This window comes from Conger conger, chromosome 1 (assembly GCF_963514075.1).
Source record: "Conger conger chromosome 1, fConCon1.1, whole genome shotgun sequence".
NCBI classification, from domain to species: Eukaryota; Metazoa; Chordata; class Actinopteri; order Anguilliformes; family Congridae; genus Conger; species Conger conger.
The window spans coordinates 26,359,902-26,386,591 of record NC_083760.1 but is presented as its reverse complement, the minus strand read 5'-3'; the positions used below and the strand labels follow the sequence as shown (position 1 = coordinate 26,386,591).

Below are 26,690 nucleotides of genomic sequence, written 5' to 3'. Positions count from 1 at the left end.
ACCCAACGTGGGCCAAAAACATTTCACTCGCACACCTGCTCACAGCCCTCGCACCCGCCCACATGTCAATGAACAATTTTATTTAATTGTATAGCGCTTCTTACAGAAGACTGTCACAGACGCTTTGCCAAGTAGCAGAAGGGCAAGCACCTCAAATGGTGACAGTCTGCATTTTAACGTCACTATTCATTGTCCATCCATCCATCCATTGTCCATTAAGTGACCCCATTCCCCAAGGGTTTGAATTACTATTGTCTGAAATAGCTTGGGGATGTTGAAACCGCACTCGGGCAGCCCAAATTTCACATGGGCTGCCCCTTACACCCAGTCGACTCCAATTCTAATTCTAAAAACTCCTTCGGCCGCTTCTTTATATCTGTATAATGTGTCCAATACACTGAATTAATACGCTTTATGATCCAATAGAAGGAGGAGGGCAAGAGGAGACTTGTGAGAATTGGCAGCTGAGTTTGCGAGAGATTAGCCTTGGTGACTAACAATTAATCAAGTGGCTGGCCGGCATTCCATAACATTAGATAGTTGCCGTTATTAGCTAACTCAGTTCAATTTTATACATCATCTGGCTGGACATGATTGCTGGGTCCCACTGCACAGTACTACTGCTCTATGACTCCCGGACTTTCAGAAGAATGAGATGTCTGATTTAAAAAAATAATAGCGACAATTATGCAATGCTTCCTTCGAGGCAGGCTAGAGCAGCGTGGAATCCATTGGTGTTAGCAGCAGTGGCACTGGCTGGCATTGGTTCATTCATTCACCACTAATATTTAGCTAAAGTTAGCTATGCCGTAACTTTTCTGCATGTGATTTTTGCATTCGGATATATCAGTTGAGCATTTTGGAAGAGCAATACTTGTTAGTGACTAGCTTTACTAAGAACTATAGCTAGTAGTCTATGACTATAATGTGAATGAAATAGTTCCCTAAATGGCTTGTGTGGAAAGCGACTACTACATTAAGATGTTTTGCGAAACATGTTAGACCTCGCTTTTCTTAGCTCATTGCTATCGCAGTTATCACAAGGGAATCTGTGCTACAAAGCTAAGTTACCAACATAATCATCTTTGGGTGTAGGCGGGGTAGAAAATCGGGGCATAGACATTTATTTGTATGTAAACACAGGAGGGATGCAAGGAAATGAACTGCATATAGTATGCCTTTAAATACGATTTGAAGGCAAATTCCGTTAGTCACAACCAGTATAGTAGTTTGATTATGACAGTTAGGCAATCGCTGTACATTATTTCATATGCTTATTTGTCCAGTGTATTATTATTATTATTATTATTATTATTATTATTATTATTACAAAGTATAAGAAGTATACTATTTTCTGTTTACGCCATATTCACACAGCACATCCCACTCGATAGTCTATTATACGATTCTGTTTGTTTCCACTTTCGCTGTGTTCGTTATTCTTATCAGATTTAACAGAGGGGAAACACAAGTATTATTTTCAGAATGGCTGACAAGCAGAGGCTGGACATAACCAACCAACCGCAGGTGTCCCTTTACATTTAATCTCTGAACGTCATTTAATTTCTGACCAATCTGCATCCAACAGACAAAACCACCATCACCAAGAAAGGAAGTGAAGTATTTAAATGGTTCTAATGAGGAAGTTATTCTCCATATCAATACCTGCCGGAGTCCAAGGAAACAAAAGCCACCATGATTTCTCATTTTGTCGCACTGCTTCTTACAATAACAAATGCAGGTAAGTGCTATTATTAATTATATGAATTATCTTAATTTTGAGGACGTTCATAAATCTGAAAAAGGAATAGATCTAATGTGAAATGATGAACTTTTTCTAAGCAACATTAATTAGAAATAATAACACATATTTATGAACGGAGACCAAATCATTGTTTTATTGTAAATAAGTATTTACTATGCAAAGCAGTGATTGCCAATAGAGAACATTAGTTTTGCTTCATGGATTACTGAAATGATTGGTTAGATTCATGCTTCTGTACAATTGGTCTGTCCTCAGTATAGAATAGAATACAATAACTATTTCTCCCCGGGGGAACTTCAGGTGAATAAACTCCATCTGAAGGAAAGAAGTTGTGACAGATAGTCCCTGGCCTCAGACAGCACCCAACAATGTTTCTGCCAGTGCCCAGTAAAAGGCAGTATGATCCAAATGCCCAAAATTTGGAGGAGAGTCTAATCATGTCTTGACTTCTCATTAACTTATTTGGCTTCCAAGTCTAAAGGGTGCAAAACATATTGTTATTGAAAGTTTTATTTATTTATTAATTTGTTTTGTAAGATATGTCCCATTGCGGATTTCTTTGCCCGACCGGAATTCAATTTCACACACATGGCTGGGTCTGTCTAAGCTTGTGCATGTAATGTTGATCACCCCACAGCTAATGCAGAGACAAAATGTACTTTTTGAGACAGTTTTTACTCATTTCAAGATTTGCCAGTGGGGTGTGAAAATTTTGCTTGCCAAGCAAGCAGTAGCTTAGAACAAGCTAACCTGTTCTACTTTCATAGAAAAAAAAAAACAAGATTAATTACATGATTAAAACACTTGTTAGGTAGGCTTTTTTTCCTGTGTAAAATTCCTTTTTAAGCTGAATAAAACATAACCTATTCCTTTGCTGGATATTCCCCTAAAAGGTTTCCAGTGTTTGTTAGACCTGTCTGAAGTCTGTGACCCATACACATCACCAGGCAGACTATCTTTCCTGGTGATGCTATGCCAGGCCTGTACGGCAGCCAACTTCAGTTCCTATTTGTCTTGGGGGATTTTTGCCTCCAGTCTTTTCTTCAGCATATGAACTGCATGTTCAATGGGATTCCGATTTGGTGATTGACTTGGCCTATCCAGATACAATTTTGGGCCGAGAAAAACTGCTTGGTTGCTTTAGTAGTGTGTTTGTGTACTGCTGCAATGTGCCAGTCAATTAATTTTGAGGCATTTGGTTGGATCTGAGCAGATAAAATGTTTCTGTATACTTCGGAATTCATTCTGCTACTGTCATCAGAAGTTACATCACCAACAAAGACAAATGAGCCAGCTCCACTCACAGCCATATGCACACTCCCAAGCCATTACACTACCTCCTCCATGTTTCAAAGATGAGGGGGGTGATTTGGATCATGAGTAGTTCATTTCTTTCTCCAAACTTTCCTCTTTCCATCATTTTAGTACAAGTTATTACTCATCTGTCCATAAGATTTTGTTCCAGAACTCTATTTTTAAGAAAATTGAAATCTGTCTGATGAGGCTTACCAGTGGTTTGCATCTTGCAGTGAACTCTGGTCCAATTATCTCTTTATTTCAGACTATAACATTCATACGTATATATCTTCATCATAGAATGTGTTCTTGATCGGTTCAACAGTTGAAAAGGCATTTTACATGGTCTATCGGGTTTATGTTTCTTAACAATGCACAATTGATCTTGACATGTCCAATGTTTTGGCTATATCTCTGATTTGTCTTATCAATTTATTCAGATGTTTCCACCCCATAATGGCCTGCGTTACTGGCATTGACGCTTCTTCGGTTCTCATGTTGAGAAATGACAACGACTTCATATACAAATACAGCTGGCCCACAAATAGCCAACAGCCACTTATCCATTTTGGGTCCCCGCATTTTGGCCAGTATAAAAAGGGCTTCAACTCCTAAATGATTCTCCCAATATGGATGTATATACTTGCAAATTAAAGCTGACAGTTTGCATTTTACTTGTGCTGGCATACAGAATTGTCACTGTCCAAATACTAATGGACTGCACGGCCATAGCCACTAACTATGTGAATAGTTGTTTTGTGAATTCTGCTTCATCACACATTCATATAAAGATCAAAAAGGTACAAAATACCCTAGAGATTTTATACCATACATAATAATAACAACAACAACAACAACATTTGACACATTATTTGTCATTATTTGTGGCCCAAAGTGTTTCTAAGGAAAAGAGATGTAGAGTTGAAATAGTAAAAATATCTTAAAACAAAAACATTAGGGAAAAAGTGATGAAAGCAGAATCAAATAAATAAAAGCAATATGAAAAATAAACTAAAAATAAAAACATTAAACTGAACCAAATCAACTAAAAGCCAATAAAATACGATATGCTTTAGGTATGACTTCATTTTCATAGTGAAAGCATATCATTACACCTCCAAATCAAATACCTCTTCCCAGACACATTTATCTTACCTGTTCCCATTCACACTCACTCAAACATATAACCAAAGTTATGATTCCTCCACTAGAGGACAGTAGAGTACTTCTACAAGAACCTCTGAACATAGAAAACATAATCCCATGGTTGGGATAGCAACCATGCTGCCAGGCCATGTCCAGCTTGCTACATACAACAGTCCATCACCAAATTTCAGCTACTGTAAATTCCATTTTAGGCTGGTAGCTGGAATTTTCAGAAGGGCTATTTGCAATCAGATGTAATATGCAGCAAGTATACTCAAATGCCGAACCATTTCTTCCTTGATTGGTTGTATACAGTATGTTCAAAACTTGGCAAATATGTTGATGAAATGCCCGGCTGCATCATAAAGTCAAAGGTGCTTTCTCAGTTTTATAATTTTGGGATTGAATGTGGCCTGTCTCCCAGATTGCCTGAAATCTCTAGTTTTGTTGTGTAATTCAAGTTATGAAGTTTCCAAAATTATTTTGATGTCTGTGTAGACATTCTGGATTTCAGAAAACTTTCCAATGAGAATGAACTTTCTGTTTCCTGAGACCCTGTAAAAAGTAACCGCATGCATATCTTCCAAAGGTTGTGTTCTTCATCCGCCACGCACAGTTCAATTCTCATTTAAAAACCTGATGACCCTCCTCACGTGGGAACCAGCTACAGGAAATAGGAGTGATACACTGTATCAGGTGGAGTATAAAATGTGAGTATTGTTCAGTGGAACATCATATCATTGTAAAGAGTGCGTACATAGAATAAAGTTACATATACTGTATATTATATACCTTTTTGATATTAGACACGGAGCTTCTAGATGGACACAGAAAGAAGAATGTTGGAACATCTCTTCGATGCAGTGTGACCTCACAAAGAACATGAGACATGTGAAACACTTAATGTGCGGCCGAGTGAGGGCTATCAGTCACAGCAATGAATCTGTTTGGGTACCGACCATGACCATGACGCCATATTCTGACAGTAAGACCTGCATAACCAATCAGAATTCAGTGTACTCTGACATGTGCTCATCTGTGTCAATGGTGAAACATAAAATATATACTGTGAAGGCCAGATTATAGTTAGCCGATATATGATTGTTGCCACCATCGATTATCACAGTCGATGGTCGGTCTAAACGCCTTTTAGTTTATACTCGAACGATGGGCAATTTGATGTTGCCGTTATCATAGTTGTACCCATCGCTGAGACATAAATTGTACTGAACTTTGACCCCATTGCTGGCTCAATTTGCATGACAACCTTATAGAAGGTTCCCATCTGTAATTATCTTTAGCGAAGTGTCATCAAGTAGCTTCCATGTCCTGAGCTCGCAATGACTCCATCGATCATACGTCACCTGCATCTAGCAGTGTATGCTCTTAGGTTATGCTGGTGTATCTCTTTACCACCACGGCTAGTTTTCAGATTGGGCAAATCACATTGTGAAAAGTTGATTCCCATGATTTGCACAACATCCTGAAAACAACATAAGCTCCTTTACATAACAGGCACAGACCCTTTTACAAGCAGGATATAATATGATAATTGTATGTACTGTCAAAAGCTGCCCTTACATTAGTGTGAATTTATTATCCTGTCACAATTTTATGTGACTTGCTCAATCTGAAAACTAGCTGGGCTGGGCTGTTTTGTGCACAAGTATAAGTACAAGTAGGTATTAGTCCCAAGGTGAATTCCCCCAAACATCCTAACTGAAACATAACTATTTATTCAGGCAGTTTTTATTTGTGTATTTACATTCATATTTAAGTATTTCACATTTCAGTCACGTTTCATTTTACTGTGACATTCATAGGATTGTTTTCATTCTTTTTTCAGTGACAATTGATCCTCCAAGATTTCATCTAGTTCCAGAGACTCATTCCATGCGAATACACATTCACCCATTTATTAAGAACAGTACAGCCGGGGAGAAGATTGAGTATACAATTCATCTAAAAGAAAGAAATTGCTCTGTGAGTGCTGATGATAGTGAGACAATGCAACTACGAATGATACAGTACAGTGGTATTCTGAATAGAGAATATTATTTTAAGTTCATGTTTTTATTCATGAATACTCACTTTTTTGTTTGATAGGTAGTCACTAAGACAACAGCACTTTATACTTACCTGATGGAAGACCTGGCTCCTGGGACAGAGTACTGTGTTTCTGTGTCCTTCAAGATCTGGATAAGCCACACTCTGTATCATGATTACATCTCACCCGAGAGTGAGATCTGTGCCTTCACTGAAACGGGCAAGTCTGTATCCCTTCCCCGGTGACATATACTGCTGGAGATACTGTAACATAGCTGTTGTTTTGGGTATTATAATACATCTGCTGGGACTGGTTGCATAAACATAGCCTTCAGTCTTAGACTTAACTTATGTTTAAGTAGGACTTGATAAACTGATGACTTTAAGCCGTTGCATCAAACTGTCATATGATTCACTTTACGGAGTAGTACTTAAATGATTGACTTCGTCAAATTTGCACGATTATGGGTGATTTAAGACACTAAAAAGAAACAAAAACATTGTGACATCGAACGTTAGCGATCCGTAACATTGACAAGTACATATAAAATAGTGAGTAAACAGATTAACCCGCTGTTGTGAGGAACGTCAAAGACGTCCAAAAGCGATACAAAAACATTGTGCCAGAAGCCAAAAAAATATCCGAAAACAGGACCTCAGCCGAAAGTGAAGCGGACAAGCGAGTTTATAATTGAAATTTATGGGGTCGAGTCCCCCATGTTTTGGGGATTAACGGTGGGTTAGAGAGTGGTGTCAGTGGGAGAGAGAGAACAAATGCAAGTCCAGATGAGTTGGACAACTATTCAGGTAAGTCCCAATAACTACTTACTTCAAAGTATCTAGCTACCTGGCTACTCCTCTTCACATTTCATTGATGTGATATTCATTTTTCCCTATATCCCATAATCTAAATTCCATCACCAAAAAAAAACTGAACCTCTATGCCAGACTAGGCTGTCCTCTAGCCCTGTCCAAGGTCCCCTCATCCTGTCTGTCCCAGACCCCCACAGCGCATCTGCTCCTCAAAGACCCGTCTTTGGCCCCTGCACCACACCATGTCTGCTCCTCAAAGACCCGTCTCTGGCCCCTGCATCATGTCTGCTCCTCAAAGACCCATCTCTGGCCCCTGCACCATGTCTGCTCCTCAAAGACCCGTCTCTGGCCCCTGCACCGTGTCTGCTCCTTAAAGACCCGTCTCTGGCCCCTGCATCATGTCTGCTCCTCAAAGACCCATCTCTGGCCCCCGCACCATGTCTGCTCCTCAAAGACCCGTCTCTGGCCCCTGCACCGTGTCTGCTCCTTAAAGACCCGTCTCTGGCCCCTGCATCATGTCTGCTCCTCAAAGACCCATCTCTGGCCCCCGCACCATGTCTGCTCCTCAAAGACTGTCTCTGGCCCCTGCACCATGTCTGCTCCTCAAAGACCCATCTCTGGACCCTGCACCGCACCGTGTCTGCTCCTCAAAGACCCGTCTCTGGCCCCCGCACCGTGTCTGCTCCTCAAAGACCCGTCTCTGGCCCCTGCACCGTGTCTGCTCCTCAAAGACCCGTCTCTGGCCCCTGCACCGTGTCTGCTCCCCAGAGACCGTCTCTGGCCCCTGCACCATGTATGCTCCTCAATGACCCGTCTCTGGCCCCCGCACCGCTCCGTGTCTGCTCCTCAAAGACCCCCCTGCGACCCTGTTCAGGATAAGTGGGTTAGGATAATGAATGAATGAATGACGTTTGTTTGCATTATTTGAGATTTCACAGTGGTCTTAATTTGAGAAAAAGTTATAAACAATCCTCTGTCGGACTTCTCTTCCAGATCCATCTGTCTTCAACTTCTCTATGGTCTTGTTGCTCCTCATTTGGTTGCGCTTCTCCCTCTAGATCTTGGAGAGCAAAGTCCCTATTTAAAGTGTTATAAACAAAATGAATGGTAGATATAACGGTATGGGTTGTATAATGTTAACATGTATCATGTAAATGTGGTGAATGCGGTTAAGTGCACTGTTTGTTCTTTTATTTATTCTTATTTGTGCCTTGTCACATACAATGATGTATGAAGGAGCAAACAGTGTGCACCTTTATCCTTACAGTTTATTCTCACCTTGCAAGGTCGTGCAGCACGACAACCAAACACAAGCAAGCACAACAACCATTGCACACTCTGTCAGGCTTCATCCTCAGCTCCTCTTAAGGACTGCAAAGCACCTTTCCTCTGTATTTCTTGTCTTGGAGTGGGCCCTGTTGTAGTGGCTTTGTAGACAGTCTGCTGGAGATAAGAAGGGTGTAAGGAGGTATGGTTTGACTGGGTACCCTGAGTCTCCCAGGAGGATGCTGTTCAAAGGCCCCTCTTCAAAACCTTCTGCAAAATTCTTGAGTCATGTGTTGAGCCTAGCCTACAGGCAACACAGTTGGTGATCTTCAGGTTTGCGTCTCAGATGGCTCGGACGTTTATGCGGTGAAAGCGCTTCCGGTTCACAAATTCCGGTTCGCTGTGGACTTGTAGAGTCCAATAAAATCACCCACACAATTAGAAAAACTGCCAGTGGCATAAAATCTTAGTGCCAGGCAAATCTGTAGCAGGGCAGGTAAGCATTGGTTCCTGGCTGTTGCAGGCCTCAACTGCATCCAATCCGTCCATAATGTGGAGAATTGGCGTTTTTGAAAATCTTAACCTTTGGGTGACCTCTCCTCATTGCCCATTCATAAAATTCCCAAAAATATTTTTGTCAAATATTTGTCTGGACTTAGACTACTTTTTAATGTGAGTTTACTGGAAACTTAACCAACTTATTTCATAGCTAGTCTAGGAGGAGGTAAGCTAACCTTCTGATCTTAAACTATGACAGTCTAATATTCTATGCAGCCGGCTTAAAAGGTTTAGTCTATAAGGCAAAATAAGATAGATCCAACATCTTAGACTATTCTTAAATAGTTTTATGCAACTGGCCCCAGAATGTTATGCGGAGGAATATTTCAAGATGGCTGCTGTGGCTTATGTGTTATCATAGCATATACACTCGGTGAGCATTCTGTTAGGTAGTTATTAGACTTATTACATTTTCTGCTGCTGTAGCCTATCCACTTTGAGGTTTGACACATTGTGTGTTCAGAGATGCTCTTCAGCATACCACTGTTGTAATGTGTGGTTATTTGGATTACTGTCACCTTTCTGTCAGATTTGACCAGTCTGGCCACTCTTATCAGACCTCTCTCATTAACAAGATGTTTCTGTCCGTAGAATCGCTGCTCATTGGATGTTTTTTGTTTTTCATACCATTCTCTGCGAACTGTAGAGACTGTTGTGCATGAAAATCCCAGGGAGATCAGTTGTTTCTGAGATGCTCAAACCACCCTGTCTGGCATCAACAATCATTCCATGGTCAAAGTCATTTAGATCACATTTTTCCCCATCCTGATGGTTGGTGTGAACATTAACTGAAGCTCCTGCCCCATTTCTGCATGATTTTATGCATTGCACTGCTGCCACACAATTGGCTGATTAGATAATTGCTTGAATAAGTAGGTGTACAGGTGTTCCTAATAAAGTTCCCAGTGAGTATATACTTTGGGGTTATACTTTAACTTAAAAATGTATTGAAAAGTTACATTAGATTTTAAGTGACACATGCTGGTCCTGTTCCTTTCCTGCCCAGATGATAGGCACCTGCAGCTGATCCTGCACCTGAGTGTGGGGTTATTAATGCCTCTGTTGCTCATATCTGCACTGCTGCTCCTTATGTGGGGGTTTAAATCCATATATCGGCCACCATCCCGCCTGCCTCTCAACCTTGTGAGTGAAACTCATTCATACATCCAGTACAGTCACCAAAACATAGCTCTCTCCCTCGCTCTCTCTCTCACACACACACTCTGAATATGTGTTTGCAGATTTTCAAGGTGGAAGAGAGGAAAACACTGCAGAAGAAGGCTTATGTCAACATGAAACAATATGACGACGACTCCGCGGACAGAAACACAAGGAACTGGGTTCAGTCCATGGCAAAGACCAACCTCTACATCATGCTTCCACAGGAAACGCTACTGTCAGAGCACCCAATCGTACACTCCTCAGATGAGGCTTTGATGGGGTTCTCTACCCCGCCTCCTCTTCTGGAAGGTGTGTGTCACGTTCAGGGATATGCCCCACAGCTCTCCTTTCCGGAGGCTCAGATTGATGAGCCATATGGCATAGTTCATCATGGTCTAGGTTTAATAGACACACATGACTTCAGCAGTAGTGATCCAAAAACTGACAACATGTTGAGCCTTAGCTCTAAACCCGTTTATTTGAACTCGGAGCACTCTGAACCAGTCTACACCAATTCAGAGCAGCCCAAATCTGTCTACATTAACTCAGAGCAACCCAAATCAGTTTATGCCAACTCCAAGCACTCCAAGCCAGTTTATTTGAACTCGGAGCACTCTGAACCAGTCTATACCAACTTTGAGCCCCCAAAACTAGTCGATACCAATTCAGAGCCATCTGCCCACTGAAATCCATTAGCACACCCACTGTGACATACATTTACAGGGCTGTTCGACTTATAATGGTAAACATTAACAGAAAACCTTTTTTTTTAATGTCTCCCTTTTTCAACCAGTTTAGAATGCCCAGTACTTTCCTAAGTCCAGCAAATCTCTGCTGCCTCCAATTTGGAGTGTAATGCACCCAGAAATGCATGCAGTTAGCCTCTGCATCTTTTCACTCCACAGTCTGCTGCAGGGCGAAGCAACTGTACAGATAAGGGGCTATTGAGTAGTGAAACGGGGGGGGAAACCCTGCTGGTTGCATTCCCCCAGGGTGCCGTCACAGTTGGTGCTGGCACGGCCAGGATCCCTTCCAGGTCATGAGGTGCATTAATGCACCATGAACAAGTGCCTCAGCGGGAGGTATCACTCAGGAGGCCTCAATTTGCTCAATTTTTGAAATCCAGCTACAGTGTGGTACATTGGATTAGGGGCCATGGTTGAAGCCGGTAAGCTGTAAGTTCATACCAGGGCCTCTGCTATTGCTCTCTGATGCTTCAGTGAAATATCTGCTTGTAGGGAGAGATACTGTGTGGAAATATATTGTGTAGGTCTCCTAAGCACATGAAACTGCATTTTTCTACCCAAAGTGGAAAGCACTTTTATTCGCTGGAATTGTAGTTGTTAAATTAGCTGGCAGGTAATCGTTATTTGTTTGTGGTTTATTAGGCCTATTTACAGGGTTATAAATATACATAGTAGTACATATTGTTTTACTCACAAAGTAGGTGTTTGATGTTAAAATGAATATACTAGCATTATCTAAGCGTTAACTATCTGAGCAAAAATAATGTGGTTTCTATTTTGTTTTCACTACCAGTGTAAAAAGGGCATTCAAATGACTGCTTTTACTGTTTTTGAGATCTATAGTGGGGCAAATGGTATATGCGTTTATGCATTTCTTTGTGCATCTGTAATTATAATTCATATTTTTTTTAATCTATTTTACTTCCCCATAGATATTTGCCAGCAATATAAATGACCAGTTATTCATATGTTTGTACAATAATGCAGGTTTATCCTCTCTGTATTGGCTGAGTAATGGAAATTCTCAGTGCTGTTGTCCTAATGTGTTTCAACGCTTATTTGTATGCACTTGAAACTACACTGCTAAATACTTAATAAAAGCATTGTAGGGATTTGCATTAGGGTCAAAGTGAGGTAATTTTTTCTTTATGCTGAAAGTGGACATAGTCAAGACTTGTTGGTGGTCAGAATCACTTATATATATGGTCAGAATCACTTATATATAGCTTCAGAAAGGCATGTGCCAGACAGAAGCACCTGGAGGGTGCTCAAAGACCATTACCCTCCTCTGATACAAACAATATTTGTGCTTTTGATACATTTCTTGTTTTTCATAATGCTCGGTATTGGGACCCAAATGCGAGACCCATGTTAATGCTCACATTTCTCTGGCTTAACAAAGAGTTGGTCCTGCAGGAGGCCTTGCAGCACACACATTTTCCTGGAGGCTCTTGGAAAAAATGAAGACATTGTCAATATACACAAATTGGTTGTGGTAATATTGACCAGGGCCTGAAAAACAGTAGGGGAATTAGTAAGTCCAAAAGGCATCACCTGATATTTGTAGAGCCCATGCAGTGTATTGAAGGCAGGCTTCCATTCAGCTCCCTCCCGAATCTGCACCAGGTGAGAGGTGTTCCTGAGACCCATTTTCAAGAAGATTTTTGCTCCCTGCAGCAACTTGAAGGAGAAGAGAAAAGGGTAATGGTTTTTATTGGTAATTTTGTTGAGACCCCTATAACTGCACAGGGTCGCAGACCCTCATCCTTCATACCGACCCCTACGTCAGCTGGAAAAGTGGATGGCTGGATGTGACCGGAGGCTAGTGCTGCTTGGAAGTACAGTTCCAACGCTTGTGTCTCGGGGAGGGAGAGAGAGCGAATGCGCCCTCGAGGGGGAATAGTGCCAGGGTGGAGATCAATTGCACAAACACACGGTCTGTGGGGTGGCATAAAGGGAGCACTTACTGAAAACCTTTAAATCCCAGTACTCACAAGGTACTTTTAACTGGTCCGGGCTCTCCTCCTTGTTCCGCGGGGATAGAGTCAGAGATGCACAAAGCAGATGACATTGAGTCCAGACACTCACACACCCAGTCCCAAATGCACTCACTAACCAAATCTATAACGGGGTTATATTTAACCAGCCAGGGATGCCCTAACACCAGAGGCAGCTTCAGTGAATTGATAAGGTGGAACTGGATTAGCTATGAGTGTACTTTTGGGAAGTACAAGCGCAGGAGTCCTATGCAGTGTGTCACATGACCAGCTCCTACGGCGCATCCATTTAGAGCTGAAACAAGCAATGGCTCAGTGAGGGTAAAGACAAGCAGAATCTAAAATCACAATCAATAAAATTACTCGCGGCCCTAGAGTAAAAAGAAAACTTCCAAGGCTCCACAGTAGTCGAATCCCAGCTAATGGTAACTGACAGCAAAGTCCTGGATGACAGAACTGGGGTAGCTGGAGACTGGCATGCTTGGACTCTCCCCAAGCCTAGTGGTTAGTCTTGCTTCCCAGCAATTGAAGGCAAGAAAGGCGGATATGTCCCGGTTTGCCACAGTAGATGCATAACCGCTCCCGAATCCATTGCTGCCTTCCCTTACGTGCCAGGCAGGACTGTCCTAGCTGCATTTTTGGGGGGGCCTGGTGGCAATTTAGGATGCCCCATTGACACAGGCGCGACATTAGTGCTGGTTAGTGGAGGTCAGTATTGGGACCAAAGTGCAGAAACCCACAAGAGACAGCGATGAAGTCAAAATCAAGAATCTTTACTGACAAAAGTAAACTTGAGAGACAATCCAAAAACATCGGAACAGGATGAAAAACAGTGTAAACTGATAGAGCACAGAAATACAATGGCTGGAATATAAAAGGAAGTTCATACAAATACTCAGCAGAGACTCTAGGGAAGCAGGGAACATAAATACACAGGGACACACATGCAGGCAATAACATAAATGAGCTAAACTTGTGAAGACAAGAATCTATAATGAAATTATGACAACCACTGACGCGACAGGGAAGCAAAAGTCAAGGGAAACAGGTGGCCTCTGGTGGCCGTCAGAAGCAATGGCGGCACTGTTTGATTTGCATTTAAGGTTTTCAATGATGGTATTCACAATTTCAAAATAGTGTCACTGATTTGTCTGATAACAATGACAAAACTACAACCGTAACCAACAATTTCAGTAGCTAAGCAACAGCAAATTCTTTGGTGAGCAAAAAAAAAAGGATTTACAAAAACATTACAGTTACAGTTACAGTACATCACAGACATACAGTATTTCATTAATCACCATGTAAGCTTTCATGGATTTATGTTTCAATGTATTTGTAAACTTTAATTAAAACTCCCCCTGAAAGGAATTTTGATTATGTTCTGGTGTTTGCTAGTGCCTACATCCAATGTCTCCTACAATAAGAAACTTTAACCAGTGATAGTGATCATTTTTGGTCAGATTATTTTTAGTAATAAGCATTGGTATTGGTATTGGAAATATCATTTTCAATTAGATATACACTGTAGAGCAGGGATCTTGAACTACTGTCATGGAGGGCCCATAGTTCTTTGTGGTTTCCTGTCAGTCAGCAGCCAATGTTACCTTGGAAACTAAGTGTGAGGGTTACATGACCACACAGCAATTTATGATATAAATTGGTGACTGAAGTCCTGAAAAAAATAGAAAAGTTTAAACTACGACAGACTCCAGCCCACAATAACTTGAGGTTGAGATAACTGGATTAGAATATTTGGAAAGGGAAGTTTGTGACATTAGTGTTGTACAAAATTTAACCAGTGCTATGGTATGCTATAGGTCAACAGTTGAGTTTTCTTGATGAACTGTCTCATATTGGAGCCACGCCTACACAAGATCATGGTTCATCACAAGAAGCAACTAACCATATATACTAGTGATATCCCTGGAAATTGGGTGGATGTATCTTATGCTATTGGACTATAAATTATTGGACCTTCCTTACAAAGAAATTAACAGGCTTATCTCACCTGGGTAACAACTTTAACTTCATCCCGGGAGACTCAAATTTTCAGTCTCATACTGTAAGATTTTGAGCCTGACAATTTGAAGGTCATCAGAACATTTTTTTTATTTTACTTATAGAAACATTTGAGGGCAACATGCATTTTATAGATAAGTTTGACAAAAACAAGGTTGAATTTCTATGGTTCATCAGTAACTTAAATGAGCACAGCTTTCCCCTAGGAAAGTCCAAGGATAATGTTCTTTGAGGGTCAATAGAGATACCAGTTTAAATGCTGTACTTTCCAACTTTCTCATTTAGTTTTAGGTATATAGGCATTCTATGATACTTCTGCGAAAACCTGAAATTTGCTTTAATGAGCACAATGCAGAGCTGACTGTGGGCAGGTTGCTTTTTGTGTTGATTTGACAGCCTGAGTTAGCTTTTTGTTCAGCCTACTTTTGTGAGCGAGGGCACACTGACTGAGCTATTGCCGCAATTGAGGAGTGGCGACACACTCGAACGATTTCACGCAGGAGATGGAGAACAGTCTGAAGTGGCGATTTTCAGGCCATTTTCTTCTGCACGTGCGTGGGATTATTTACGCCTCTAAAGCAACGCAGTTTAACAGCACGTCGGCCAATTACCCAATCAGAAATTTCTCTACGAGTCTAATTTAGAGGGGAGTCATCGGATCCCTCTCTCTGCGACCGTTTTAGGGTTTCGCTCTGACAGTGACAAATTACCCCTTTGCTCGCTAAAATTGGAAATTAAAAGCATTTCGAGTTGCTCATGCATTAATGCTAATGAGGAACCCAGTTATGATTTGCATGCAAAAGAGGGCCGTCTGTAACCTCCTCGTATTCTCCGAGCTCCTGCTTTTCATAGAGAAGAAAAGAAAACATGCTTTGTGTAAACTTCAGACGTGACACCATCCTCTCCAAGTTCTGATGTGTACATAGAATTCAATTAAATATGAAATTGGAGTCGTTTTCTTGTGTAGAGAAAACTGCTTACGGCTAATTCCCGGACCGCTGTACAGGCAAATTGGAGCAAAATGAAACAGATCGAAATTTTATTGGAGTTGGCAGTTTTCACACAGCAACAGGCAAGACACATATGGATGAAAATATTTTTATTTTAATGTATATAATATTTAACTGCTTTTAATCCCTTTGCATTCTATTCCATAAATTTGCAGTTCTTTGAGATGATGCAACTGGTTATTATAATTATTATATGACGATTATTATTATTATTTTTATTTATTTATTGTATTTATTATTATTATTATTACAGTTGGGTAACTGGATACTGTCTTTCATCTTTTCCAACTAAGTTAAGACAGCATCATGCATCACTGCTGTCGTCCTGGTTGAACTTTGTTCTTCTATCTGTATCATCTGTCACTAAGAACAAAATGCAATGCAGTCCCTCCAGGTTCTGATGCCTATAGACAGTCCTTGTGTTGGATGTGTTGCATGTACGGTAGAACTGTTGCATTTCACAAAGGTTTGCCGTATTGTGTTTGGGATACATTCTATGTTTCATTGTTGACCTAAATGCATGTTGTGTCGATGTGATGGGAAATGTTGAACAAATAGCCACATCTGATTGAACACAACTGCCTCATTATAAGTGTCATTGTGTTTGTCTGTTTTGGTTTAAATAATTGTTATTGTTCACTTAACAGAGATTATTCATGTATATGTCTGAAGCTATTGCATCAAGTAGTCCCCCCGCATATAACCAAAACAATTTGACTAGTATTTTAATATATTTTAAACCAATATACACAAAACAACATAATATAAAATAGAGACAAGAATAGCCTGGGATTGTTATGCAAATTGCAAAATTGATTAAGAATATGTGATATTTACATTTCAGTGAAGTGGCCAGATTCCTTTTGATATGCTAATGTATTGAACAACAGCTATGCAGAATATGTAATCCACTTCAATATGTCATTATAAGCCTGTAATATGCACAATACTTTTTTCTTGTGCTCTTAATGTTTGTCTATATCCATTAATTAGCAAACAAAGTGAAATCCAGGCTTAATTTGTTTTTTTTTTTCCTGCACTATGGCTTCAGTGAAATGGATTTTCTTGGATTGAAGAATGTGTAAAGAGCTGCAGCAGCTATGACACTTGCGTTTGTCATACCAGGTCAATTTAAGGAGGAGGAGGGAGCGGCAATTAAAAACTCTAACATTCATTAACGACTGTTTGATATGAATTAATTATTGTACACTGAAAAGCATGCCACTGCTCTGGCTTCCCAATTAAGCATTGTAATTAAAAACGTCAATATTAAAAATAAATAATTAATTTGGCGCACTCGCTGATGTTATCCCTCTCGATGTGTTTGGCATCGAGGCAAAACTGTGACCTCCAGCCAAATGCTATCACTGGGGATACAAACATGAGCCTTTTGCATCACCAGTAATAACGTGCTTGATGAAAGCCTTCAACAAGTTAGACTTCACATACTGTATATGCACCGTTATTCAAATAAATGCATTGTAAGATTACTGGAGAGATCCTGAATATATTATTCATATATGAAATTATATTCTTTCTTGAAATGTTCTTTTCTAATAACTAAAGTAATAAATAATTATTTAGAAAGACTAAAATGTGTTTTAATACTGTAAATAGAAGGAGAACTATGACAGAGTAATTGCCTTTAAAGTCACTTAACTGTGCTTTGCTACATTAGCACTTTGTGATGGCCCCTTTTACTGTAGTAGAAGTAATTTTGTAATAATAAAGTCTAATATAGTCTTAATAATAGCAAATACTGTAAGTGGATATTTTACTGGTAAAAAGAAACATTCAGCACATATCCTTTTTTTATTTTATTTAGATATGCATGGAAAAAATACTAAACCTGCATAAATGCATTCATAATTTAAGTTGTGGTAGTCATCAATACCATATATAAGTAGCTTGGTTTATTTTCATATTCTCTCTTTCAACATACGAATTCAAGGATAGGAACACAACATGATCTACACATCCTTACACATGTATAGATGGAGGATGTTGAAATGGGTAAGAAAATGAAAGGCAGCAGAGCTTGAATACTGATATACACCAGGGTTGGCATCGATTCAACTTTCCTTCAGCCAGTCCAGGAAATGAATTGCTATTCAATTCACTAAATTAGCATTTTTAAATGAATGGATTGATCTTCAGTTGAATTTCAGAACTGATTTGAAATATAATTGACCCCAATGATGTAGTCCTTTGAGCAGGAGTGGCATTATTTATTCCTGTCCACCATGTATGACTTGTCATAATCACAGGAATAGCTCTCTTGTCAATACAAGTATTAATGTATGAAGATATGTTGTATCTTGTTGCATCTGTGTGGTCTGTAGATAATATGTGAAAATATATTTTAGGTGTTTGTCAGTGAATCTTTCCTTCAAATCATATTTTTAGTCATACAAGATATATCACACATTTATTTTGCAATGCCTTGAGCTGTGGGTATACACAAACGTTTCAACATTATGAGTCAGACAGTAAGTAATGTTTTGCATAATTCAGCATACTGTAACGCAAAATAATTATTCTAAAATGATAAAGTGTGAAATCACAGAAAAGAATGCAATTTGTACCGAGTAAAGCCCGGAACCTTCCCAAATCAGGAACTTGGACTGCAGTAAAAAGAACTGAACAAACATGAAAATCCACTCAAAAATAAAAATAAAAACAACAACCATGTTCTGCAATGGCTATCTCAGTCTCCAGAACTGAACTGAAGAGGGGGTGTTCCAAGGTTATTAATGATTCTGAAAAGTTCTGAAAGGAGGAATGGTCAAAAACCCCTCCTAATGTCTTCTCTAACGTTATCACATATTATAGAAAAAGACTCAAAGGCTGTCATCTTTGCCAGGGGTGTTTGCATAAAGTAATAAACAAGGGGTGCCAGTACTTATGGAACCTGTTTTTTGGGGAAATATTTTTTTTATTTGAAAAATGTAAGACTTTGGTTGATCCCATTGAGTCATTAATAAAGCACACCACTTTACAATATTTTGGAAAATAAAACTTATGTCAATAACTACTCTATTTTAGTTTACAGCCTTTTTTTGCGCATATTTATCAAGGGTGCCAATAATTCTGAAGCGTACTGTATATCTGTACCAATAGGATTAATGAGAGAGAGAGAGGGAAAGACAGAAAAGAGGGAAGTAGAGAAAGGCATACTCCCAGAACAGGATTATCAAAAGAAGAATACAGCCAGTGATCACTGTAAAAAGTATACTTACAAGGGCCCTGGCTTCACTAGTACACTGTTCCTGTAAATATCACTGCCCGAAGAGTCAATTAGGGATAAACTTTCAAGATGATATCCGAACATTAAAAATTGAAAAAGCACAAAAATATTTCTAAAATTATGGTTCCAGAGATGCAGTCAGAATATTTATTGCTAACAGATCATTTAATAACTAAACATGACTTATTCATGTCTGGTGGCATTTCCACGCTGAATTTGACTTATAGTAAATTATTCTATTTTATGCATTGTTTAAATATGCATCCTCTCTCAACTTCTGTATAACTGCAGCGGAAATATCTGTCAGTTATGCACTAAGTCATTCTTAGGGAAAAAAAAGAGTTGTGGTTTTATGTCAAGAAACCTCCTGAAATACAAGAGATGAAATTTCAGTTAGATTTAAGGAATTTACTGAATTAAACATCAGGAGAAATTGATGTTCACGTTCAGAATTACCGGGTGAGTCAGGTGCAGTCAGTTGTGTGCTTAGCTTCCAGCTAAGCCGTGTGGAGCTGTTAATGCTGAATAAATCACTTTAAGCAAGAATTGCTTTGACAAAAAGGAGGAGTCAGACTAATGTATTTAATTATTGTCAAGTCATGACCATGTCCCTTTCAGTACTACACCATGATTTTCCATTGGCCAGGGCCCCTTGGGTCAAAGAGCATCGAATCAATTAGAGCCCTGTTTTCACCTCGAAAATAGATGGCTTTTAAAAGCACAGGCCAGCAGGTCTGTTCTTGTCCAGTCCAGTTTCGGAAAGGCAGGATCTGGTAGAATTACAGCTCTGACATGCTCGGGATCCTCAGGTGGGCAGTGAGAGCTCTTTGCCTCTGGGGTTACACGTTTCTGAGTGCTGCACTTGCGGGCCAATTAAGGTCAGTCTCATTTCAAACCCCATGTTTCACAAGGCGGCGAGAGAGGGGGAATAACGGATCCGAACGACTCCTCTGAGGGGCTTCGCTACACTCTATCCTCCATTACAGGCTGTGAGGCGCCTGGCTCAGAGAATCTATCAGGCGTGCTATGGTAGTTGGTTGTGGATGGGTGTTTTTCATGTAACACCCTTTAAAGCTGAGTCAATGAGTGAGCAGTATGGTACAACATGAGGATCATCCGAGCCTCTGTGTGAAGTAAACGCTGCGGCAGAAGGTAGATAGCACTTTCAGTATGGCACGGTGCCCAGCGTAGCCACCAACCAGGTAAGGACTGAGTAAGAACACTCGGGTGGGTTGTGAACTGGCTGACGGCCATTTTATTCACTGACAAAAGCACCAGCAGAAGATGAAAAGAAGCCAAAACTGAAAATGAAGGCGCAGGGAAGAATAACTGCTTTTTAGTTGCTAGGACAGAGCAGACCTGCTGCAACAGGAGGCCTGTGTCTCTACTCTCCAACTAACCTAAACTCGCCGTGTTCCGAAGTGAGCTCACTATGTTCTTTGAACAGTGCAACTTTCATGACAAATAAATAGAAAATGACTTCCAGATTAGCTTTTGTGTGCGTATAAAGTCAAACTTGGTACAAGTCACATACACGATCCATTTCAGCATACAGTGACATGGTAATGGTGATCCACTGTGGGGAAGCTGTTGCTGACTAGAAACTATGAACCACAAACCACATTCCTCAGGAGAAAAGCTACACTTGAATGGATGTTCTGGTGGAAGTGGCCGCTTCCCCATGTTCTGTTTGGAACACGATGAGTTTACATTACAGCAGGCTATGGCTTTGTAACAGGTCTGCCAAAGGCAACAAGAAACCCCAGGGCTCATTACCAATCAACCACTGCAGTAGGTAAGGCCAATGCTATCCCTGAAGGTCCCTCAGGCTTTGGGAGACAGCAAGAAGCTGACAGCAGCCAAGGAGTAGCAGCACTATCTGCTCTTCCCCCATCTCTTCCAGTGTCACGATTACCATAAATGAGCAGAAGCAAATGTCAAATCCATAAAAAGTCAATGGATGCAAAGTTACTAGGCTTAGACACAGATGTCTGCCATTCTCAACCCCCCCCCCCCCCCCCCTCCCCCTTCAAACCCCGAAGCTCACCTGCATGCATTGTCATTCAGGAAAGCACAGACAAATTGCGCACATCTTGATTTTAATAACATTAAATTTTATCTGGTGAATGTTTAATCAGGTGTTTATTGCCAGAAGGCAAAGGTGCTAAGACTTTAATTTCTGGAAGCACACAATCTGCACACAGATCGATCTGTAGTGTTTGCTATAAACTTAATGCTGTGAGTGTCCTGACCAAGATGCTTTTTTCTTTTGCTATTTCTCTCATATTGTCCCACACTGTGATGTGGTTTCTATTAAAAGAGCTGTTTCTGTCCTAAACTTTGTAACGACAAAGGATAATAAAGTTGTAATTTCAAAAAAAAAATCCAAGTTTGCTTTGAATCATTGTAGTGCAAACAGAGGTGATAATTACTTATTAATTTTTTCGGCATTTCATTACTGAATAAAAACGTGCATCAAAAACCTTGATAACACTACCTGGGAACATTAAAATCAATGTAAATTGGTGCAATGTAATAATAACTTCTATGCGGTTGTCTGACGGCTCTTGCACGTGCATTTGCCAAGTCTGGTTTCAATTAAAAATAATAAGGTGCAAAGAGGTGTCCTTCAAGCAGGCTTAAATAGAAACAAAATATGCTGTGTTTCTCCTGCCTCAATTGAAATTCTGCTTATCAGTCTCCTCGCCTCGTGAAAGGTGAAAGGTAACTTTAAGAAGGCAGCGAGTCTTTTTTCACATAATTGAGGAGAGTTTTGAATTAATTGTATAATTAATCTTGTCAAATTAAGCTACACAGAAGTCAGACCCTTTATTACGCATTCTGGAATATTCCAAATTGCTTTAATGCAAAATCTGTCTCCAGAATGCACTTTGTTCTTTTGTGATAAAATGAGGGAAGTTTTAACTGCAATGAAAAGAGTTAGCCATAATAACTAGTTATTAGTTCTTATCACGAAGGTTCCTTGGTGTAATTAATTTCTCAATACAGTAGTTATAATGATTTTAAAAAGGAATGGATTATTTCATTATATTCATAAATGAAAATAGAAGATGATTTTGAATTAATGGGATGCTAAACGCAGACTCATGGTGGATGTTCACTGTGTGTACAGCTTGTGTTGAGCTGTACACAACATATTTCAATTTTTCTTTGTAAGCAGCATGGTTGGGATCAATGTAATTGTGCATTTGGACAATGACATACACAAACATGCTCATTTTGCCATGTGTGTGTACTGTCGGTGTGTGTGTTTGTGTGTGTGCAAGTGTATCTGTGTGCATGCATGTGTCCTTGCAAGTAACAGAGAGAGGCACTCCAAACAATTTGTAATCTCTTCGGTCACAACCCAAGTTTTTGTCGTGCTTGAATGAATATGCAAACCTGTGTTTCCATATGTACACTTTGCGAGCACTTTATTAGGAACATTTGTACTTTATTACACTTACTTGCGATTGTCTAATCAGCCAATTGTGTGATTAGTGTATCTAATGTATACAAGCATGTAGATATGGGTCACCTGCTTCAGTTAATGTTCACCTCACCCATCAGAATGGGGAACAAATGTGATCTAAGTGACTTTGAACAGACTGAACACATCTCTGAACACACAAGGCATCATAACTCTAAGTGGATAGGCTACAGCAGTAGAAGTCTAAAAAAGAAGTCTAATAAATACCTAATAAAGTGTTCACTGAGTGTATACTGTTGTTATTTTGTCTGGAAGGTAATTGTGTTACTTGTTCAGCTTGGCTATTCTAATGTGGATATGGATTAAAACAGGCATGTATGATGCCACTTGCATGCAGAATTGATTGCTAAGCAACGACTCATTAAGCAAATAAGGCAGCTGCCAATGAGGAAAGGAAAAGTTCAAGCTAAAATGACAAAGAACTTAATTACTAATGAGAGAAGTAATTTAATGATTATATATTGTCTGTGGTTCTGAAGCATGTGAATGAACAAGATTTGAAGTTGATGAATGTCAATTTCTGTTGCATTAATTGCACTTCTTTCAGTCACCTTTGGTAGTTTCGGTTTGGAGGAATGTCTTTTGAAACAATATAATTGGTGTGTGACTAGACAGTATGGAGAAAGGATCTGCTGGGAATTATGGATTGATTTAGTTCCCCATGCTCCACCAGGGGCACCTTGAGCTTACTGAAAATGTGTCCATGTTGAACCAACAAGGCCTGGGTCTTAAGTAATCTCCTGACTTATTATTTATTCAATTGCTATTTCATGTGAAATTAAATCAATCACCAACTGAACGTGGATCCACAATAATCACTTCAATATTGGACAGAGGATGGGGATTGACTCACATTGCTGTAGTAACTCTCTTTCTCATATGTGAAGAGCTTATCTGACTTTTCTCTGCATGAATCTCATTACTTGTCATTAAGAAAAGTTTGCGGTGGGGAAAACATGATCATGCTGCGGTCGATTTAAGGTCAAGCCGTGAGTTGTGGAACGTGTTCATCTTCTGGTCAAGCACAACTGGTCTTGATTGAGTTCCAAGGTGAGTGAAGTGACCAGCCTGGTCCAGTGGTACACAAAAGTGGAGAGACAGAACCCCAGCTACATTGCCTCCTTCCCTGCTAAAAAAACAGCTCAAGCTAGGCTTTGAAACAGGTGGTAGCTAATAGACCTGCTCAGACTAGCTCCATACTCAATATGGCTTGACCAGCTCAAGCTATGTTTAGAAACAGCTGGTAGTTGGTCATTTCAAGCTGGTCATAGCTGCATTTTACACCAGGGTTACCTTCACTTTTTTTGTTTCGTTTAAATGTGCAAGGAAAGCTTCCAAATGCAAATAGAGCCAAATAAATGTGTGAGCTGTAGCCCAATGATTACGGCTGGGAGCTAATGATTTCTCAACACCAAGGTCAGGTGGGGTTTAATTAGGAGAAACACAATTGGTGTCAGCTTTCACCGGCAGCAAGCCCTCGACCAACACTTGCCCCAGAGCACAAACCTATTTGAATCAGCATTCCATGTTCCAGTACAAAGAGAAGGATTGCTCTGGTGATTTCATGATGTCCATGGAAAAGGTGAACGGTTAATGAGCAAAAAATGCGGGATCACACTGACGCTGCCCATCCATGACCAGCTTTAAATGACCAGCTATTTCAAAACATAGCTTGAGCTGGTCAAAACATGTTTTAGTATGGAGCAGGTCTGAACTTGTACAAAAGCTAGTTTGAGCTGTTTTTTTCAGCATGATGCTCAAGATGACATACATCCAATCCCTTCCATCCACTATATGCCAAAAAAAGAGGAGTAGGGTCAAAACTAAATGTCTGAGTAGTGCTGAAATAAAGATTTTTGCATGTGATTCTGTGTGGTTTGTGGTTCTGACTCACTCTCACAATCTACGCCCAATTGTGTAGGTGCAGCTGAATTCAGCATTGGACAGCCTCATACATATTACGGTTCTGTCCAATGGGATTGGTGCACAGCTCAGCCAGGCTGTGGGTGTGTGCCTCGTTGAAACCCGGTCACATGTCTGTGGCTGATGTCCTTGATTATTTAATCACTGCCATCGGAGAATCAGTTACTTCCTGTCGATATGTAATTAACACAAATGATCAGAGGTGATACCTTGTAGGCAGTTCTGGTGTGAGTCCAGCCCACCTTCCAACACACTCAGCACCAGTGGGATAGCGAGGATTCATCAACCACACCTACGGGGTGACATTGCCTCAGGAGGTAAGAGCAGTCATCTGGCAGTCAGAGGCCTGGCAGTTTGAGTCTGCTCTGGGTGTGTCGATGTGACCCTGAGCAAGACACCTAACTCCCAATTGCTCCTGGTTGGTGCATTACATGACAGCCAATCGCTGTTGGAGTGTGTAAAGTATCAACTGTACCGTAATTTGGATAAAGGTGCTATATGAATGGTAACCATTTACACCTGGGACAGGGCTAGTGCACTGTCAATCCGAGACTCATATCGACCAATCTCTGACCATTGTTCTTTATATTGAGGGATTATGACTGGTTCCTTTCCGTGAGTCTTTCGCTGCATGTCCACTCTCAGGCCAGACTATAGCATACAGATCTTTCCAGATCTTTCCTAAACTGCAACTCATTGTCCTGAATGCAGGTCACGGCAGGGCAGTGTTTTGGCAACCGTGAAGGATATGTCGATCTCAGGTACAGTAGTGCTGCTATGTTTGTAAAGATTGTCAAGATTATCATTTGCACACGACCCATGGATAAAAACAGTGCCGTCAAGGTGTCGGAAGGGGGCGACAGGTGCATTCAAAAAGTCTGTCATTTTGCTTTTAATTCAATGGTATGGTAAATTACAGAACAGTTTGTGTCATCTTAAGTCCCCTGAAAGTCTGTAACATTTACTACCAACAAGAGCCCCATATATTATTTTAAAAAGTGAAAAAGGTTTATCTCCTTCTTTTTATGCCACCTATTTCGGAAAATGTTGTTCCATTCCACAAGCTGTTGACCCTATTTTTTCTCATGCCTTAAAAGCTGTCCTTAAACTGCCCCCGTCTCATCTGTAAGCCTGTTGTACATCCAGGTCTGTAATGTGAAGATCACAGGGAAAATTAATCATTCTCACTCAAATCAAATCAAGGTGGCTGGAGTGGGGAAAGCCTTTGTAGCATGACTTAAAAATTAGACAGAGAAATAGGCCTGTATTTCTTTTTTAAGTATTAGCTCCTCGCAGCTTGTCGTCTGGGTTATTCTCTCTCCAACCCCGGAGCCTTTGATTAATTCATTAATTCACAACAAAGCCAAATTACACTTCGGTTTGGTTCCTCAAATTGGATACATCAACAATTCCCTTTCGCCAAGAAAAAAAAAAAAAAATGTCAGCGCTAAGAAGAAAATAGATCTCCTCTCATTTGGCTTAATAATTTTCTGTTTTCATGTTTTATTTATGCCTGGCAGGGCCGCTGGGTCTCGTTAATCACCGGCGCAATGAGGCAGATCAGTCGTTGGGTATCGATCGATGCTCACTCTTTCACCCCCTGAGCTGCAGCCGGTGTGACTTTAAGACTCGTAATGCAAACAACTGCCCACAGGACACATTACCTTGCTCTTTTTCAATATCGACGCCATCGCAATCATTATCAGCGTCGCCCACCTTGTCATAATCGTCCATCATCCTTCCCGCGTTCCGCCGTTAGAACCCCAGGACCGGCGTTGTAGAACCGGGCCGGCTCCATGGCAACCTTGACTTTGCTGACACCGTGCTTTTGCGGCTCGGAATATGCTGACGGGCATTGCAAGCGAAGGGAGGGGAGGGGACCGCTGCTGAGGGGAGCATGCGCTCGGTGGTTTAGGATGCAGGACGGGTCTCTCCGAACGTATCGATCCGCCTAAATGCCGCGGGGCCTGTTCTCCACACCGGCTCTGGCCGTACATCATCGCCGCCGTGACGGAAGAATTTCCCGGACGGGCTGGGAGTTTGGGATGGATTGGGCCTTGGGAGGAGTGAAATCGAGATGGAGGAGGCGTTGCGGCCAGCCGTGCGCATAACCAAGGACACTGCCTCAGCCCTGCCTCGTCGCTGTGTGACTACCGCCTCTTCTCTGCCTGGGTGTTTCCCTGGGTCTGCTCCCTGTACGCACT

At 40.7% G+C, this 26,690-nt stretch overlaps 1 protein-coding gene and 1 long non-coding RNA gene across 3 annotated transcripts; one reads left to right on the top strand and one right to left on the bottom strand.

Moving 5' to 3' along the window:
• Nucleotides 1-1,000: 1,000 nt before the first annotated feature.
• LOC133115706 (uncharacterized) lies at nt 1,001-11,915 on the top strand. 2 transcript variants are annotated; one of them, XR_009705837.1, is made up of 7 exons: nt 1,001-1,741; nt 4,797-4,917; nt 5,014-5,192; nt 6,054-6,190; nt 6,314-7,949; nt 9,897-10,033; nt 10,132-11,915. XR_009705837.1 is itself a non-coding variant. In XM_061225391.1 (7 exons), the coding sequence occupies exons 1-7, from the start codon at nt 1,696-1,698 to the stop codon at nt 10,735-10,737; spliced, it is 1,386 nt and encodes a 461-aa protein (XP_061081375.1). In that variant the 5' UTR covers nt 1,076-1,695; the 3' UTR covers nt 10,738-11,915. The 2 variants fall into 2 exon arrangements, 1 of the variants encoding a protein (XP_061081375.1); XM_061225391.1 differs by having other exon boundaries at nt 1,076-1,741; nt 6,314-6,473.
• LOC133115917 (uncharacterized) lies at nt 8,407-26,284 on the bottom strand. Its single transcript, XR_009705838.1, has 3 exons — nt 26,151-26,284; nt 12,352-12,477; nt 8,407-8,506 (listed from the first exon to the last, which is right to left on the bottom strand). It is a non-coding gene; the product is annotated as an uncharacterized LOC133115917 (long non-coding RNA).
• Nucleotides 26,285-26,690: the final 406 nt, after the last annotated feature.